Here is a 20,898-nt window from a genome sequence, read left to right as displayed (position 1 = left end):
TAAGAGACTGTCCGTACATAAACATTAGGTGTTTAAAGACAAGCTATGTTCGTATGTGTGTGTGTGTTGCAATGGTATGTCCACATGCGTTCGATATAGGAGTTTTCTTGTCAATACTATTAGTCTTTATTAATGGTAGGAGGTCTACAGTGCAGAGAGGACTTTTGTTGTTAATCCAAACGACGTGAATGAGTATACAATAGGGGGTTTGCATGTAGCCCAAAAAGAGGAAGAATAGTCATGCACACTCCTTTTTATAAACTCTGGAACTTATCTCTGCTTGCATGAGAAAATATTTCTAATTAGGCAACTCAGAATTGAAGTTAATTGGTTGTTTCAATCAGCACCTTGTTTAGAAGTCTGTGCGAGCCTTTTCTAGACTCACACGCGTTCACATCTCCAGCTATACCCCGGTATTTTAAAATGAAATCGATGCGTTTGAACAAAATACTCATACACACAGACTCTCTCTCGCTAGAACAATACACTTTCCTTCTCACCAGCCAATAACGAGAGATGCACGCTAAACTATAGATTTTCCTTCTCACCAGTTAACAGCGAGAGACGCATGCCAAACTAAACACGTGCGGTACCCTTTTCTTTCATTTGTTTCTTCACAAAATAAATTCTTGTTCGTTTAATTCAATTTAACACGTCGTTCATTTCTTCCTCAAAGCAATTCATTATTCCTAATTTGCACCACCTCAACAAATTGGTGACACACGAACGCGAGAGGAACACACATTTCCTTCTATAACCACAAATCCGCAACAAACCGGCGACCGACCGATGTGAAACGAACACGCATGGTGACGCTATTTTTTTTTAAAGGAATTGTTTTGAGCGAGACGCGCGTTTTATTTGATAAAGAAAAAAAACGAACATTTCAACAAAGAAAAACAAGTGAACTTCTATTGACAAAAACCTCAACAAACTACAATGACGAAACCCCTCATCAGACTCGGCAGAAAAATAAACACGGAGCTGTCGACTTCATACCGAATTAAAAAAAAAAAAAATTCGAACTCGACAAACATTTTTCATGGTTTCCTGACATTACCCTGCAACAAACGCGAGGAGAAAAATCACATAGGCCTATGCACATTCTCTCCCGCACAGCAGATGCAATAACAAAGAAACAATTACAGGACATCCCGATCAACACATAGGAAGAAGTTGAATCAACAATACAAGTTGAGATGCACCACGCATGCTGATAAACTCAGAACTTGGAAGTTTTGTTGACAGCCGGCAACCACACCCATCGTTCAACAAGAACGAATGCGCAACTAGCACCCGTCCAAACAATGTACACACACTACTGCAGACTCACTTGCGAAGACACAGTCAACTGGACACATCACGTCAACACTAACAAAATTTTCCTTCCAATTCACTTCACTGTCCAAGCAACTCATTGCACATGTCAACACAACAAAAACCAAACAAACAAATATCAGCCTAAAAAAAGAGTAAACGCCTTTTCTACGCGTAAGTAAATACTTTTTTTTATGAACACACTCCGTTTTTGACGTTTTTTTTCAAAGAACCACACCAACAGCAAAAAAACAGGACAAAAAATCAATTGTCGAAAACATTACTTACAAAAAAATATATATAAATATATATACACTGCATATATTTTTTTTTCCTGAGAAGGGGAGTATTGCGCGAGCCTTTTCTAGTCTCACACAAAAACACGCGTTCACATCTCCAGCTATATTACTTGTCATATACATACGTGCACACAAATATATGCGCGCATTTTCACACATGTACATATATTCACATTCACGTATATACACTCACATTCACGTGTATACACACACACGCTAACGTACACACATGTACTCACATACGCGCACACGTACGCACACATGGGCAACGCCATTTCCCCTTTCAAAGGAAATCCACACATGCGCAAAAGACCACCGGAAACAACTATAAAAGCAAGAGCAATAAGCAGCTTCTTTCTTTTCGGACCAGCTTCCGAGCTGAACGGTTTGACAAACCAGCCGCCTCCCTTTCGGGAGGTGCGCGCCCATGCACCTCACGCCACTTGCTACCATGTGGGGCAAAAAGCTAACAAACAGTATGTACACCTTATACACTTTTTCTCTCCATGAACTGGATTGACATTCTCACTCTTTCTCTCTCTATATATATACAACTTGTGCCTGAGAATACCTTCGCGTAGCTGACTGCTAACAACCCTCTATCTTTGTCTTTGTCTACACGCTGGACTATCATTCCCATTTCATTATTCACTTCTCTTCCCACGCGCGAACAAACGATAGTGACCCGAACGCGAGATGAACACACATTTCCTTTTCTTTCTACACCACCAGTCCCGCAACAAACGATGGTTACACCCGAACGTGGACATGAACATGTGTTATACCTAAAACATTCATTTTTCAACAGTAAATAAATGACACGTTTATCTTATCCATCAATTGAGTCTTTGTTTCCTTCATTCCATTCGTTTCATTATTTTTTTGTAACGGGATTAGGATTTATATATCCTAGTCCTCTACAAGTCAAGCAGATATTTCAAACCATGATAATAGTGGTTGCTGTTGCTGCTTATTGTTGTCATTTGTAGTAATACTACTACTACTACTACTACTACAGAAGTAGATATAAATTGTTAATTTGAAAATATGTGCTTTAATTAGGTTTAGGAACGCATGTAGTTTGAGTTACATGCTAAAGATATTCTTTTCAGCTGTCAGCATAAGTAGGCTGTTGAATCTACACTTGGTTGTAAATTGGAAAATCGATTACAAAGAAAGATTAACAGACTCATATGTCTCAAATATACAAACCTCTCCTGGGATATTAGAGTCCGTAGCTTCTCTGAATATAAAAAAAAGAAAAAGAGAAAAAAAATTAAATTTGATTCTTATTTAGAACTTAATTAAAAATAAAAAACAAAACTGCAGAAAAATCTTTATGATGTATCCGTCACAGAATGGAAATGCAATATTCCAAAAATCATGTAAATTGATCAAGTAATTTTATTTTTAACTAAGAAAATGAAATTTTATGAGTATCAGAGAAGTAACTGTTTAGCCTGCTATTAAGAAAAAAAATAAAATGTCAAAAAAAAAAAAAACAATAAAATTTTAAAACTTATGTAAAAAAGATATAAAATAAAAAAGATGAATGAAGATTTTGTCTTGTTAGTGATGCTCCTAATGCTCCTGAATGGTACAATCGAAGAACTGGAGTAAGATTTTCGACAAGTGGCATAAAAATGACAGTTAAACATGGGAATGAAGGGATAATGGTATGGGGAACTTTTACTGCAGCAGGAGTTGGGAACTTATTAGATGTGAGAAGTCAATCAATATATTCGAATATTAGAAACAGGACTATTACCAAGTATCCCAGAACATTATTTTTCAACATAATAATGCCCCTGCACACACTGCTAAAGTCACAAAAAATAGTTTTCTGATAATTCAATTGATGTGATATTTTGGCCAGGTGAAAGCCCCGATTTAAACCCAATTGAGAATATTTGGTCCATAATATCTTGTGCATTAGCTGGAAAAACTTTTGAGAACAATGACAAACTGTAGAAAGCTATGCAAAGCGAATGGAATAGCATCTCCTCTTCAGTGTTCCACTTTGGTTGAGAGCAATTTCTAAAAGGATTGATCTTTTAAAAAAATCAAAAGGGAATGCGATTCCATCCGAAGCATTCATTAAAGTAAATGTCTTGTTCTGTGTTATTTGTCTCGTTTAAGTTTCCTTGTTCAAGTGTTCTTTGTGCAATATAGCTTTTAGTGCAATAAAATGTATAAAATTTGTTTGGCCCATTTTTTTTTTTGCTCACGAGTGTATATATATATATATATATATATATAATGAAGAACTATAAGGAACTAATGTAAGTCTCTGATGATGTATTTTGTATATTCATGCCACCCAATAAAACATGTGTAAGACACAGCAATAAAATTATATGAATGTGAATTAAGTGAATACTGTGACTTTGGAATGTTTAACAATATATATATATATATATATATATGTATATATATATATATTCACACTGGCTCATATTTCTAACTGAAATAACATTCACGGATCAGCATCTGGATATTATCATTTGGTCCATTAATTTGAAAAAAATTTTTGTCAGTGAATTAATGGTTCTATTTGAGGAAAATTTTGACCTGTCACGCCAGTATAAGGTGGAAAGATATAAATATCTACAAGAACAATGTGTCAGAAATTGCTGGAAAACCATTACATTTTCTATCGAAGGCAAGTGCTGAAGTTTTATTGCACACTCAACCTCTACGTTCTTGAATAATCTTGATCTTTCTCTGTCAGACAAGAAAAAACACATAAAAATAGACAAGACAAGGCTCTAGCCGCATTAGCATGGATATGGCAATCCCACAGAGTGACAAAAATCCAACAAAGTCTGGTGGTATATTGAGATACTGCTGGGGTGCTCTGGGCTGGTGGTAATGATGCTTCAGCCCCTAAACCATGCCTCAATCCAGAGTCATAATCTGATAAAGTCTTTGTTGGAAACAATGTTGCTGTACAAGCAAAAATTATTGCATAAAGATTTATATATAAGTGACTTTGTGTGCCTGTGTACAGAATGGTCTCTGCCAATTTTTAGTCTACAGACTTGAAACTCGATATATAATGGATTTGAACACGTAGAACAAATTCAAACATATTGCTTCTACTCATGCATTTATATACATTTATAGGTCAAAAAACGTTATTTTTTTAAATTTTTATATGCGTAGGGACTTAGCTCAGATGGTGAAGGATAATGCTGGAGAGCTATATGTTTTGGTTTTGATTCTAGCTGAGAGCACGCAGGTCATTTTTATTTTTATTTTTAAAAATGTTTGAAATCACTGCTATATATTGGGTATAATATAATAATCAATAGAGAACTGGCTCTGTAATAATAAATATGAAATCTGCATAAATTAAAATATTATATTTAAGTGCATTTTACAACCAGACTTCCATAGCTGACCTGCTAGTATATACATAGTTATCTCCCTTTTATTGCTTTGAAACATTACAACTAATATCCAACTACTATAAATATGTCCTCATAAAAAAAATGTTAACTTCAAACAGGAATGAAGAAAACATTTTTCTCTCCTGCCTTTTCCTTTCTTACTTTCTAGGCATTCCAGCACATATCGTGAGACATTTCATTCTTGCATTACTTCCTGTTTTCTAGACAATGATAGATGATTTGGTGTCCTGACGAAACATCTTCCAACTGATAATATGTATTATAATATGTAATATTATAATATTATTATTTATTATTAACATTTTAATGTGAACAATTCTTACTTTTATTTTAAAAAAATGTGTAATATTTATTTCTTGTAACTGTTAACTTTCTTTTTATGTGAAACATCATTCTTAAAAGTAAATAAATGTTTTTTTTACAGAAAAGTATCAATATAGGCAAAGCTAATAATAATAATAATAATAATAATAATAAAAATAATAATAATAAAAATAATAATAATAATAATAATAATAATAAAAATAATAATAAAAATAATAATAATAATAATAATAATAATAATAAAAATAATAATAAAAATAATAAAAATAATAATAATAATAATAATAATAATAATAATAATACAACTACTGCTAATAATAATAATACAACTACTACTAATAATTCGTCTAAGAATGTGGTAAATTTCTTCAGTTAAAATATCTGTTGGAAGAGGTTTTCTTCTGTGTCAGTTGTTTGCCCGTATCGAGAGTCGCGTCGAGTCCGTCTGTATTTTTAGCCCTCTTCTCTGCCAGCTGTTTTTGCCTATGTTAAGTATCACGTCGGGGTCACCACTTGTTGCGGGGTCCGGTCGTCCGGAGACAATCGACCCAACAACTAACAAAATAAACACAGGCAAAAGGTGAACAGCATGCTAGGCAAAGAAGAATGACAAAACTCGGGAGGTTTAGTTAAAAACGACGATTCGCCTTTTATTTAAGCAAACGAAAGGGTGGCAAAAATGCGAATTTTCTCACTGGGCGACGTTGGTCCGGGATCCGTTGCTGGTGTACTCTGACAGGGGGATGCTTGTTGGTTCGCCGTAGGCTGGAACGCTGAGATGACGTCGGAGAAGTCGGCGTGATAACTGGTGCGGGTGATTGGTCGACCTGGGTCCGACTGGGATAGTACTGGTGCGTTAGCCTCGGGTTTAAGAGAGGAATGGACGGCGAATTGGCAACACTGAGGGTTCAGTGTTCATCAGGTACGGACAGGCGCTCAGATCGGACGGTCACTGAGTAAGGTGTCAGTGTATGAGAGGTACGGACGGCGAATTGGCAACACTGAGGGTTCAGTGTTCATCAGGTACGGACAGAGTCGTGGTGATGAGGTGGACTTCTACGGCGTGGAGACCGTAGCCACGGTAGTGGTGGTGGACTTCTACGGTGTGGAGACCGGAGCCACGGTAGTGGTGGTGGACTTCTACGGTGTGGAGACCGGAGCCACGGTAGTGGTGGTGGACTTCTACGGTGTGGAGACCGGAGCCACGGTAGTGGTGGTGGACTTCTACGGTGTGGAGACCGGAGCCACGGTAGTGGTGGTGGACTGGACTGCTACAGTGTAAGGACTGGAGTCACAGTAGTTGCGCGAGCGTCGAACGGTAGGGGAACCGTGAGCAAGTGCGGAGCTTTGCATGGGAACCAAGCTGGCGAACGGTGGAAATATCGCCGAAATGTTCAGGAGGCTGCCAGTCACCGGGGACGGGCAGGCAGCTGTTTCTATTTCTAAACAACAGTTAATATTAATTCTCGGATATGTTCTTAACAAACAGTCGATGCTGGAGGAGTTCGTTGTGTGTATTTCACGAAGTTTCTCCAGGAAATTAAAGTTAGTTGTTTTTGTTATGTTGTAGAAAAGATGTCTTTTTTAAATTTCTTTCCTACAACGGGGCGCTGGAGTCACGTGACGGCCGCCGACATTACTGCTACTGCTGATTTCGGCGGAGGCTGTTAAAGGCTGGTCGTTTGTTGTGCTGTCGTTGTTGTTGTTGTTGTTGTTAGCGGCCTAGCCGCGACAAGGCCCTCTCCCTGGATAATTGATCATACTCAATTACAAATATGATGTTTTTTTTTTTTTTTTTTTTTGTTTTTTTTTTGATGGTCATGTCCTCTCTCTGGATACTTGGGTATAATCCGCTAATGGTAGATGTACGTCTTATATCTACTTGGAAAGGTAACCTTTCTTCCACGCCTGGTGTGTTTGGTGGGAGGGCTGGACGCTTCTGGCGTTTGGTCTGTCTCTTGGCGAGCTGGCTGTGATTGTGTTGTTGTTGGGGCTGATTCGGCGTCTGGGTGAGTTAAGACAGGTTCTGCCCCTTGCGATGTCTTTTCCAGGAAAGCTGGTTTAACTCTGTCGATCGAAATGGTGTCGTTCCGATTTCCTCGGTTGATGGTCAAATGTTTTTTAGTACGCTGCAGGACTTTAAATGGACCTTGGTACGTTGGTATTAGTGGTCTCTTTACTGCGTCGTTTCGTACGAAGACATATTCGCAATCCTGCAGCTGGTGAGGGATGTGGACGGTTGGTGATGATGGTTGCCTGGGTGGTGAGTACTGGAGTTGGGACATTTTATGGCGTAGCTCTTGAGTGAAGGGACTTGCCGAAGTAGGTTTGGGCGTGGTATCCTCGAAGTATTGGCCAGGTAGAGAGAGTGTCGTGCCGAAGACTACTTCTGCTGGGGAACTACCTAGGTCCTCTTTCAGTGAGTTTCGAATTGACAAGAGGATAAGAGGTAGCTCGTCCACCCAGTTGTTGGTGGGGTGTCTTGTGGTCATAGAAGCTTTCAGGGTCCGATGAAATCTTTCCACGAGGCCGTTGGTGCAAGGGTGATAGGCTGTGGTCTTGATGTGCTTGACGCCAAGTAGTTGGGTAAACTCCTGGAAGAGTAGGGACTGAAACTGTGCACCGCGGTCTGTGGTGATGATGCCGGGCACACCAAATACTGCAATCCACTCCTGCAGGACGGCCTTTGCTACCGTGTTAGCCGAGGTGTCTCTGATGGGAACTGCCACTGGCCACCTGGAGAAACGGTCCACAACAGTGAGGAGGTGCTGGTAATTCTGGCACATTGGAAGGGGCCCGACTATGTCGATATGAATGTGAGTGAAACGGGCATCGGGATTGCTGAATGTGCCTGGTGGGGATCTTGTGTGTCTGTGTACCTTGCATTTTTGGCACTCAAGACACGTTGACACCCAGTTCCGGATGTCCGAGTTCATATTTGGCCAAACAAAACGGTCGGTGATAAGTTTTCCTGTGGCCCGTTTGCTGGGGTGTGACATCCCGTGGAGATGGTTGAAGATCTGCCTTCGGAGTGCTGGAGGTATGTAAGGTCTGGGATGGCTCAGTTTGGTGTCACAGTAAATGGTTCTGCTACTGAAGGGAGCCGGGAATTCCTTTAACTGCAGGGATGTGTTTGCCAACACATCTGGGAGGGTTGTATCGGAGTCCTGTGCCTCTGCTATCCGGTCCTGGCTGAGCGGGCTGTCTTCCAAGGCGTTGATGTTGGACCTGGACAAGGCATCAGCAACAGTGTTGTTTTCGCCTTTGACATATTGAATGTCGGAGGTAAACTGGGAGATGTAGTCCAGGTGCCTGATCTCACGGGCAGAATATTTGTCCGAGTTGTTGGACAGAGAGGTTGTCAGAGGTTTATGGTCTGTTAAAACAGTAAAACTGCGGCCCTCGAGTAGGTGGCGAAAGTGCTTGATAGCGAGGTAGATTGCTAGCAGCTCTTTGGAGAAAGTGCTATATCTCGACTGAGCTGGTGAAAGTTTAGCGGAGAAGAAGGCTATAGGTTTGCGTTGGTCTTCATTCTCCTGTTCCACGACAGCTCCTACTCCAGTATCTGAGGCGTCTGTAGTGAGATAGATGTGCGTCCGGGTGTCCTCGTTCAGGTGTGCCAACTTTGTGAAGTTTGCTAAAGCGGCTTTTGCTGCGTGAAAGGCTTTTACTTGTTCCCCTTCCAGAGTGATGGATTTGTTTTTTCTCTGGAGGACGTTTGTCAGGGGTGTGAGGAGATCTGAGCATTTGGGGATGAAACGTCGGTAAAAGTTTACCATGCCCAAGAAACGTCGTAATTGTTTTATGGATGTTGGCATGGGAAAATCCCGTATCGCTTCTATTTTCGCCGGAAGTGGAGTGATCCCATGAGCATCGGTGTGGTGTCCTAGGAAGTTTATATGCTGTGCTCCGAATTCGCACTTGTCTGAGTTGATTCGGAGTCCATAGTGTTTCAGACGGCGAAACACTTCTTCCAGGTGTTTTGCATGGGTCTCCACATCTCTGCTGGCCACCAAGATGTCGTCTATGTAGGCGTAGACGTATGGCAGGCCACGCAGAACCTCGTCCATGAGTCTTTGAAAAGTCTGGGCTGCATTACGTAGTCCAAAGGGCATTTTTAAGAATTCAAACAGCCCGAAAGGGGTTGTAACGGCTGTCTTCTGTATGTCTTCTGGAGCAACTGGTACCTGGTAGTATGCCTTGGTCAGGTCGATCTTCGAAAAGATACGAGCCCCCTGTAGGCCTGATGCGAAATCGTGGATGTGTGGAACTGGATACCGGTCGGGCACTGTGGATGCGTTTAGTTTTCGGTAGTCCACGCAGACTCTGAACTCCCCATCAGGCTTGGGTACCAAATGTAGTGGCGATGCGTATGGACTGTCTGAGGGACGGATGGTGTTGTCCGCCAACATCTCTTCAAAAACCTTTTTGGCATATGCCAGCTTGTGTGGGGGGAGTCGTCGTGGCCGTGCGAATGCGGGTTGTCCAGTGGTCTTTATGTGGTGCTGGGTTTGATGTTCTCCTGTGTCGGTAGGCTTGATAGGTTGAGTGATGTCCTGGTACCGGCGCAGGATTTCCGCGTAGCGTGGGTCGTGTTGAGTTGTTACGCTAATCCCGGTTGTGTTGCAACTTGATGGGGTCCCTATAACCTTGAGCGATGTGGTGTTGTCGGATAGGGTCCTTGTCTTCATGTGGACGGTCAAGTTGTAGTGTGCCAGGAAATCAGCACCGAGCAAGGGGGTTTTGACATTTGCCACCGTGAATGACCACTTGAAGTCACGCCTAAGCTTAATATTCAGAGTTAGTTCTCGGTTCCCGTAGGTTTCTATAATGGAACCGTTTGCTGCCCGAAGTTGAAATGGGGCGGGTCTTAGGTTTGACTTGTTGGTGGGTGGTATGACGCTGATGGCTGCACCGGTGTCGACTAAAAATCTTAGGCCATTGTTCTGGTCCCACACATAAAAAAGACGACTATGCATGTGTGTACCAGCAGGGGTTGTCGCCACTGCCTGCTGGTTTATTTGTTTCCCTGTGTCCTTTGGCGTGTACAGGGAGGTTGACACTTGCGAGCTTGGTCACCGAAATGTTGATGGTACCAGCATTCGTTGGGGTTATAGCTCCGTCTCTGGCTCGAACTGCGGGTACGGCTTCTATAACGCGTGCGTGGGGCTGGGCTTCGACCGCGAGTGTGGGTGTCTGGGTTTCGTTGCCTCTGGAGTAAGGTGAGTTTCAGCTCTTGGAGTTCGGCTCTCATCTGGGCCATCTCCTCTTCGAAGCGTCATGCAAGGCTTTGAGGGCTGTTATCGCCTTGGTGGTCTCTTTGGTGAGTCCTTTCCACTTGGTGGACTCTTTCGTGGGTGTCGTCCACTTGGTGGACTCTTTCATGGCCCCGAGAATAGACCTTGTCTGCTGAATCGGCCAGCACTTCCAGGGGAGTTTCTATAGGAACCAGGGCCAAAACCTGAGTGATGTTCGAGGGCAACCGATCCATCCATAGGCCTCGGAGAATAGGCTCGGCCATGGTGTTGTTTCCGAGGCGACTCTTCATAAGGCGCAAGAGCTGGGATGGGGTTCTGTCGCCGAGAGACACGTGAGAGAACAGGTCTCTGATAAGATCTTCGTCCGAGCGGCCTGTGCGCTTAAGGATGGCGTCTTTGAGGTGGGTGTACGGAAGGTGTTCGGGTGTATTCATCAGGATGTCCTCCACTTCTTCCACAACGGCTGCAGGTAGGGCCTGTACCACTGCGGCATATTTGGTGTCCTGGCGTGTGACTCTCCTGGATGCAAAAATCGCCTCCAGTTGAATAAACCAACTCCTGGTGTTCACGGGGTTATATGGCGGTAGTTGAATGAAGGGAGTTGATGCGTTAATTTCGTGTTCTTCGGTGCCTTCCGCCATCTTCTGTGTCAGTTTGCCCGCGTCGAGTCCGTCTGTATTTTTAGCCCTCTTCTCTGCCAGCTGTTTTTGCCTATGTTAAGTATCACGTCGGGGTCACCACTTGTTGCGGGGTCCGGTCGTCCGGAGACAATCGACCCAACAACTAACAAAATAAACACAGGCAAAAGGTGAACAGCATGCTAGGCAAAGAAGAATGACAAAACTCGGGAGGTTTAGTTAAAAACGACGATTCGCCTTTTATTTAAGCAAACGAAAGGGTGGCAAAAATGCGAATTTTCTCACTGGGCGACGTTGGTCCGGGATCCGTTGCTGGTGTACTCTGACAGGGGGATGCTTGTTGGTTCGCCGTAGGCTGGAACGCTGAGATGACGTCGGAGAAGTCGGCGTGATAACTGGTGCGGGTGATTGGTCGACCTGGGTCCGACTGGGATAGTACTGGTGCGTTAGCCTCGGGTTTAAGAGAGGAATGGACGGCGAATTGGCAACACTGAGGGTTCAGTGTTCATCAGGTACGGACAGGCGCTCAGATCGGACGGTCACTGAGTAAGGTGTCAGTGTATGAGAGGTACGGACGGCGAATTGGCAACACTGAGGGTTCAGTGTTCATCAGGTACGGACAGAGTCGTGGTGATGAGGTGGACTTCTACGGCGTGGAGACCGTAGCCACGGTAGTGGTGGTGGACTTCTACGGTGTGGAGACCGGAGCCACGGTAGTGGTGGTGGACTTCTACGGTGTGGAGACCGGAGCCACGGTAGTGGTGGTGGACTTCTACGGTGTGGAGACCGGAGCCACGGTAGTGGTGGTGGACTTCTACGGTGTGGAGACCGGAGCCACGGTAGTGGTGGTGGACTGGACTGCTACAGTGTAAGGACTGGAGTCACAGTAGTTGCGCGAGCGTCGAACGGTAGGGGAACCGTGAGCAAGTGCGGAGCTTTGCATGGGAACCAAGCTGGCGAACGGTGGAAATATCGCCGAAATGTTCAGGAGGCTGCCAGTCACCGGGGACGGGCAGGCAGCTGTTTCTATTTCTAAACAACAGTTAATATTAATTCTCGGATATGTTCTTAACAAACAGTCGATGCTGGAGGAGTTCGTTGTGTGTATTTCACGAAGTTTCTCCAGGAAATTAAAGTTAGTTGTTTTTGTTATGTTGTAGAAAAGATGTCTTTTTTAAATTTCTTTCCTACAACGGGGCGCTGGAGTCACATGACGGCCGCCGACATTACTGCTACTGCTGATTTCGGCGGAGGCTGTTAAAGGCTGGTCGTTTGTTGTGTTGTTGTTGTTGTTGTTGTTAGCGGCCTAGCCGCGACAACGGGCAATCCGGATTGAGATAAAAATTTAAATTGCCTCAGTTAAGAATGAAGCACTTCTGTTTTAGAAGAGGATTATTTAAGGGAGATAACTCTCATTTACTAAAAAACAAAAAAAAAAAAAAAAAAAAGAAACATTGCTGAAACAGTTTACGAAAATAAAACACATTAACACTTCAACAAAAACGAATACACGAATGTTTGAATAATAATAACAAAAATGAATATAAATGAAAAATATTAATACATAAATACTATACCTGAACAATTATAATCAGTTAATCAATCGAAAAGGGAAACAAGTTAATTAACAAACTAAAATTGATACAATCTTGAGTAATAAAATAATGAAACTTGTACAAAAACACAAAAAGAAATAAACTGTAACAATAAAAGAATGTCAAAACTACAAAAAATAAATTAACTTTTGTTAATTAATAAAAATATTTTTTATCACATATTGATCCTTTATCGCAAGAATTATGCGAGGGAATATTTCTCCCTTTTCTCTTTTCTACCATGAGATGAAAGTGGAACATCTCAGTCTTGGTCCCCAACAATTTCTTGGCATGAGACCAAAAACCAGAAGGCATGAATATATGATATAATTTTTAAAATACTATTTTCATAAACTGTTTCAGCAATGCTTCTTGTTTAGTAAATAGGAGTTATCTCCCTTAGATACTCCTCCTCTAAAATAGAAGTGCCTAAAACGATTTCTCATTCATTGATCGTAGCCAGAAAAGATTAGATGTAATAATTCGTGAGGAGACCAATAAATAGGAGTAAAAGGATACAAATTGAGAAAAAGTAAATAAACAGTTATCTCCCTTGAAATTTTCCTTTTTTGTTTTGTTTTGTTTTTTAAAGTTTAATTTTGTATTGCACAAATAATTTAATAAATTCCACCTACATTTCTTGTCCAGAATCTTTTTCCCATGGCAGAATATTTCTTTGTTGTTTCTTTCTCTTCTTTTCTAGTTTTTCTTTGCCTTCTTTCTTCTTTTTTTCTTTTTTTCTTTCGTCCTCATAAAGATGAAATATCGTGGATAGAAAGTCTGTCTCCTACAAATGAAACCAATTTAGTGATTTGATTAATAATTGTAAAATGTTTCCGTGCTTGTTAAGATAGAATCGACAGATCGAGTTGTCAAATATATCGTTTTAAGCAAAAACAATATTACATACTTAATTATCATGTTGAAAATATTAATATATCAAAAAATAACGAAAATTCACGAGAAGAAAGTTATTTCTAAGTAAAAGTAATTTTGACGGAAAATTGGGGAAAATTGCATTGCAATATTTCATAATGGTGTTAGGTATTTATTTGTTTTCCATGTAAGCAAAATATGACACAAGGTCGGTTTCTATGTGAGGTGAAGCGGGAGGGGATGGTTTATATAGGGTTGCCCCTACATTAACCAACAACCAATTGTTACAAGGGCAATGGTCTCAAAGTGCAGCATCTGGGAACAGATACTACACTTTGATCTCAGTCAAGAGGCCGAGGATGGGGTAGGTAGGTATTTATTTGCTTCTCCATGCAAACAAAATATGACATAAGGTCGGTTTTTATGTGGAGTGAAGGGGAAAGAGGAGAGGGAGGGGAAGGAGGAGGAGGGGATGGTTTATAGGGTTGCTCTGTCTACTATGAACCAGTCATCTCCAGGATTTGTGTAGAACAACTAACCATCGAAAACTGTTTTGAAACTAAACATGGCTTACACTTGTAGAAATTGCATTTTTCTTAAATGTGATAAACTGGATGGTGAAGAGTTCACACGTAGGGGACATAAGTCAGAATGCAAAATTTAGATTACACCAACATTTGTAACCTATAATGATAGACTTTTTTTTTTTACTAAAAAAAAAAAAAAAATAGTTGTTCTACTCAATGAATTTTCATAATTTTTGGATATATTACTATTTTTGGCATGACAATTAAGTATGCAATATTGTTTTTGAAAAAAATCAATCTGTCGACTATCTTAACAATCATTAATGTTTCCTTCATTGTTTTTAGAATTAATCTACTTTCTCACAAGAGGAAATATTTTAAAAGGCAAATGAAAATAATCACCTTTACAGCCATGGTTCGTATGACAAAAATCGACCTTCATTTGAACTGGCTCTATGTATACACTTCCAGAGCAAATAATAAAATCTTTTAAAATACATCACAAGTGCATTTGAGAAGTTTTATTACGACACAAGCCGAAAGCCTCCACCATATATAATTGATAGGAGGTTCTTTCATATGACAGGGGTACATTCAAAATGAATGTTTCTGTTTAGAGCACAATTGCACCATGATACTTGACTTTTTCATTTTAAACTTAGATTCAAGTCATTATCACCACACAACAAGTAAGGCCAGGCATATAAAATCAACAGTAGGTTCTTTGATATGACAAAGGTGCATTCAAAATGAATGTTTCTGTTTAAAACACAACTGAAGCATGATACTTGACTTTTGCATTTTAAACTTTAATGCAATCCATCTATAAATATAAAAGCGAAAATGTTTGTATGTGTGTTCGCTTTTTCTGTATGTCTACAAAAGGCTTTTTTCAGAGAAGCGGTCGGTCGCTTCACAACTTTTTAAAACTTTTTATATCACATATAAATCGTAATATCTCACAGTTAACAACGAAGCTCGCCTGTCTATTTAATTTGCTCGATTTCGGGAAGATAAATATTCAACATCTGTCGCTCGCCGCATGTGGGTTAGTCTTTTTCCTATAACATCTTGGGAAAAAAAAAAAAAGCGTCCCGCAGTAAATGAATACTATCCCGCAGTCAAACTTGACCTCATTAACTCATTTCCGAAATTTTACTTTAAAGATTCTTGTCGCCATCACACAGTGCAAGTGGGGTGGGAGATGGGCTGCCTTGAGCGACTGACTCGCTGGCTTTGTGACTCCCTTCCCTTCCCGTATCTAGTAGTCGGCCTTTAACTGACCTGTGAGTGTGTGCGCTTCTCTCTCGCCCCATCTCCCTTTTTACCTCTCTCTCTCTTTCTCTATCTCTCTCCCAATTTGAAACGACCTGTCCGTTCTTCCTCCTTTTTTGCCCTTGGCTATTGGCCAATCAGGATCCTTGTGGAACTTCTCGCAACGCCACAATGCCCCGTTTTATGTGCCCTTTTAAAAAAAAATCAGTTTGAAGGTTGGCCATCTTGGAAGAAGCATCCTTTAGACTCCGTTGCTGACCGTTTTTCGGCAACGTATTTTGTATATTTTTTATCCTTTTCTGACAGTGGAGTGCTTTTTTTTAAAAGGAATGTATTGAAGTGTTTGTAGGCACCTCCCTTTCAAAGAAGAACATTCGACGTGCCATCGATAAATTTCATCTTATTTAAACGTTGGGTAGAAAGCCCAACTATAAGAACAGTGTCGGAATTTTTGAGTAAAACTGCTTACTCCAAAGAAAGGAGGAATAAGAAGAGAGAGAGACACTGACAACCCTTCATGAAAAGGAGAGTGGACCATTTGTTTGGAACCCTATTTCGGGCGAGAGAGACATTTTAAAAGAACCTTTGAAGGTTGGTTTTATTTGTGAAAAAAACATGTCTTAAAGGACTCCCTGTTTTGAAATGTTTATTCTCTTTTTCATTCAGACTTCAAGTAAGCCTTTGATATTAAGAACATTTTATATATTTTGAAAAGTCTCCCTTTTGAGAGACCATTTTAAAGTGAATTTTTGCCCAGTTGCCTTTTTTCCTTTTTATATTGAATGCCTTTTTGTCTTTGATTTTTTCTCCCTTTTTTTTTTTCTCTCTATTTGTTACTTAGTAAATTTTATTTTACAAGCTTTTGGGAATTCAAAGCAACCAGCCACCTTTTTCTTTAAATAAACATTTATAATTCTAACAGTTTACAGGGTCTCAATTAATTACCTTTTATTTCTCTTTGTGTTGTTGCATGACATTATTTTCTCTTTTTTTTACCCCAATCGTTTCCCAAAAAGACGAGTTTTGGCGACACCCCCAGAAATTTTCGTCACTCATTAAAACGGGCAGCTGCCAAATCCAAGTAATTAAATAAATTCAAACGTGTTTCTGTCAGTATGTCGCGGTGGCGCAATGGTTAACGTTGCACGTTTTTGTTTTTCACACTTTAATCTCCCACTTTGCCTCAAGAGTTCGGGTTCGATCCTCATACATACCTACCAAAACTTTTTTTTATTTTACCCTTCCCCCCCTGGAGTTTTGATTTACCCAAAACCATACACACCTCCAAACACCCGGGCAACGCCGAGTACCCCCTCGCTAGTTATATATAAAAATAGTTTTATAAAATCAACAGTAGGTTCTCTATAGTGCAGTGTAGATTACAATATACTGTAAACTTAGTCACTGCAAGAGGCATGTGAAACTTCCTCCAGATGCATCGCGATCGGTCCCCAATCAAAGCAGGCAATCAATTGATTTGATTGAAAAATGGGCGTTTTAATCGATGTTAATGACAATAAAAATATGGTTGTGTGAAATATTTGTTGATCATCATTCAATCCTGGGCAACGTCGGGTCACTCTGCTAGTTATTCATAAAAAGACTTTACTTCTTGAAACATTTTTATATAAATTGTCAATTAATATACAACTTTCCTTACAGATTTATTGCTCTACTGAAAATGTTCCCTTGTCAATATAGCGGAACATACAACATCTCTATCTACTTATATATAAAAGGCACTTTATCTGGGCTGATTATTTTTCAATTTCACACAAATGTACTTTGTGTCTTGCAGTGTTCTTAGATAGGTTTTGTATTGGAATGCCTCTGATAAGTATTTAAAATCTATAATTGAAAAAATCCAATTAAAGAAGAAACAGTCCAATATTGGCCAAAGTTAACACCCTTATACAGCTTAACATCACAAATGCATTTGACAAGTTTTATCACTGCACAAGAAGAAAGGCCCTGTGTATAAAATTAAAAGTATGTTCTTTGAGAAGACAGAGGCACGTTCGATATCATTGTTTCTATTTAGAGCACAACTGAACCATGATACTTGACTTTTGAATTTTAAACTTAAATTCAAGCCATTATATAAAATCAACAATAGGTTCTCTAAAATGCAGTGTAGCCCACAATGTATTGTTGACTAAGTCGCTGTGGGGAGGCATGTAAAGCTTCCTCCTGGTGCACTGTGATAGGTGCTTCACTAGAGCAGGCAATTCATAGATTTGATTGAAAAATGGTCAATTTTACTGATTTCAATGACAATAAAAGTGCGGAACATTCATTGATTGTCATTCAATCCTGGGCAACGTCAGATATCCCTGCTAGTCATATAATAGAAAAGGGTTGAGAGGTCAACTTACTTGCAAGCTAACGCATTTTAAATAATCATCAACTCTGACAATGTTATTCCACCAATGACGCCAATATTTCATTTCTTTAGTTTGTCTGGAGGAAGACTGGTCTACATTTGGAATCTGAAAATCAAAAAAAATAAATGTAATATGCAGCAAAGTTATATACCCTCCCCCCATCATCATCATCATCATCTCGAGGTGATGATGGCTAAGTGGTTAATGACATGGCCTGACAACCTAAGTGTGTCAAGTTCAAATCCAGTGCTTTCCACAAAAACACCTTCACTTAAGGATGTTGGCAACCTTCACATGGTCTCTCCCATAAGTACCTTATGTCTTTCTCGAAAGAATTTTAACTAGAAAGATACAAGGGAAATGAATACCAACAATACAGGGTGGAATCATAAATTTGTTGCCCTAAAGAAAACAAAACTACAGTTTTATTTTAAAATTTTTATTGAAAAAATCCATTCAGATAATTTGATTATGTAGTAGAGCTGACGTCTATTCAATGTAGCTGCCTTCAGCCTCAATCACCGCTTCAATAGGGTCTGGAACTGAGATCATACCTTTTTCACAAGCGATAGCTGGAGCTCGGCGAATACTTGGTGGATGGCGGCGATTAGGCTGACTTTGGTGTTATGGGAGATGTCATGTTGGTGATGTTTTCAACGTATGACCAAATAAAGTAGTCCAGCGGGTTCGAGGAAGAGGGTGGGGGTCAGGAGATCAGTGAGAGAAGAATACAAAATCGTAGCACTCCTTCTGAAGCCAAGCTTTGATTTATGCACTGATGCCGAGTCCTTCTACCACACCTAGGATCTGCCAGCGGCCACCTGATTGCACCAGGGGATCACCACACTCTTCAGCATATCCAGGTACACTTTGGTATTGACTTTCAAACCGACTTCGAAGATGTGAGGTGGCATAATGTGGCCCTCACTTGAAACCACACCAAAGACCATAACCGTGGCCAGAAATTTTGTTTTCTTCACCTCGGGCACATCCCTGTTATTCATGGGAATCCAGCAATGCATTTTCAGGGTGCTGGCAATGGTCCTGTTGTCATAACTTAGATCAGTAGAGAGCATGAGTTGTACAGCGGCACATCTCTGATCTTGCTCGTTGAACATTGTGTCACTTTCAGACATGATAAATGGTTTCTATCGCTCTTGGGATTTGTACACAACTGGCCAACCATATTGTAGTCAGTTGGAAAGCAGGAAAACGGAAGACAATTCCATAGGCATGCAGTTCTAAGAAAGAAGCTTTGTTCATGGAATCTATGTTTAGGTTTAGGCACAGATAAAGAGTGGAGGAAATTATTGATAGTCTGCAACAAAAAAAAGAAAACCGTTTTTCATCAAATGGAAATGGAATCATGTCGTTTTTTCTAGGGCGACAATTTTATCGGTCCTGTAGATTTCATCAAAAAAGGATCAAGAGAACAACCATCAAAGAGATGTGCTGGTCAGATAAAAGTTGATACGAGTATGATGCTATTAGCAGTTGAAATATTGGCCCAAGTGTCAAGATTTTGTTTCCAAGCATGTGGCAAAGTTCTCTGGAGTATGCACATAGTTAAATAAACAGTAAAAAAAAAAAAAGAAAACGTACCCGTGGATGGATATCTTCATGATTCAAAGTAAATGTTGTTTGGGGCCTAAAAAAATAAAATAATAATAAAAAACAAACAATAGTAATGCATGTAAATTATACAATATTTTAAATTATTCACAGTTTAATCACTACTTGAAATCATTGAAACGAAAATAATTGATAAAAAAATGAAGACAAAACAACCTCTCTTTCTCTATCGATAAGAAAAGAAGAAAAAATTGATACAGAAAAGAAAACAAAACTGTCTCCCACTTGTCATTCTGTTTTAATAATAATTGTAGATTTTACCATCCCAGCAGACCACAGGGTAAAGATCACACAGACACAAAAACTAAACAAATATGTAAAACTTGTCAGAGAACTGCAATGATTGTAGAACATGAAGAAAATCAATATAATACCAAAAATTGTAGGAACACTAGAAACAGTCCCAAAGAACTTGGAAAAAAGACCAGGAAAAATAGGAATCAAGAGGAAGACTGAGATTATACAACAGAAAATAATGATGTAAACAGCTAAAATCTTAAGGAAAACCCTCAAATGTGGAAACTAATCCACATGAGCAATAAATGTTAACTGACCATATAGAAATTGCAACAGAAATAAAACAAAAAGACAAACACCACATGGACCCAGAAAACTGAAACTGTAAAACTGTAAGTTAACTAACCCCCACCTTTTTTTCACATAGGCAGCACCACTTATCAAGGCCAAGAGGCCACTCGAGGATAAAGGTTAAAGAGTGTACAGTAGAAATTGGACAATATAGTACTCGTTAGTAATGGAAATTCAGTAAATTTATAAACTTATATGGAACAGCTCATCAGACTTGAAGACAACCATATTGTAGTCAGCTGGAAAGCAGGAAAACGGAAGACAATTCCATAGGCATGCAGTTCTAAGAAAGAAGCTTTGTTCATGAAATCTACATTTAGGTTTAGGCACAGATAAAGAGTGGGGGGAATTATTGATAGTGTTTTCTGATAGACAGATGTTTCTTGTGAAAGTTTGGAGCTCAGTCGAGCACATGCCATGAAAATAACGATAAAGCAGAGACAAACTTGCAACATCTCTTTTGTGAGATAGAGGCTGCAGGAAAGAGAAAAGGACATCCCTTACGAGGCTACGAAGTCTATTTTGAACTCTATCAAGGCAGGATAAGTCCTTTCTAGCAGCTCCTGCCCAGATGTGGCAACAGTATTCCATCCTTGGACGTACCTGGCTCTTATATAGATAGAGAATTGCATCAGCAGTGAGATATCGACTGGATCGATAGATGGATCCCACCATTTTTCCAGCGGCCTTAGCAATGGATTTAATGTATGTGTTCCATTTAAGATCTCCTTTCCCCGCAACTCCAAAAAATAACAATCATGCTGGCATACAC

The 20,898-nt window shown here is 40.0% G+C and overlaps 1 protein-coding gene across 2 annotated transcripts in view; it reads right to left on the bottom strand.

Moving 5' to 3' along the window:
* The window catches only part of LOC145303530 (coiled-coil domain-containing protein 87-like), a 175,654-nt gene that overhangs the window by 26,607 nt on the left and 128,149 nt on the right, over nucleotides 1-20,898 (bottom strand). For both annotated transcript variants that reach the window (XM_080144985.1, XM_080144986.1), the window contains exons 20-23: nucleotides 19,509-19,554; nucleotides 17,898-18,011; nucleotides 13,480-13,631; nucleotides 2,829-2,859 (exon numbers count right to left, since the gene is read on the bottom strand). In XM_080144985.1, the coding sequence (XP_080001111.1) occupies nucleotides 2,829-2,859; nucleotides 13,480-13,631; nucleotides 17,898-18,011; nucleotides 19,509-19,554 (343 nt within the window). The remainder of the gene's footprint in view (nucleotides 1-2,828; nucleotides 2,860-13,479; nucleotides 13,632-17,897; nucleotides 18,012-19,508; nucleotides 19,555-20,898) is intronic.

This window comes from Euprymna scolopes, chromosome 19, assembly GCF_053919585.1.
Source record: "Euprymna scolopes isolate OS-2025 chromosome 19, ASM5391958v1, whole genome shotgun sequence".
NCBI classification, from domain to species: Eukaryota; Metazoa; Mollusca; class Cephalopoda; order Sepiida; family Sepiolidae; genus Euprymna; species Euprymna scolopes.
Note: the sequence above shows the minus strand (reverse complement) of the source record. Positions and strands in the feature narration are given on the sequence as shown.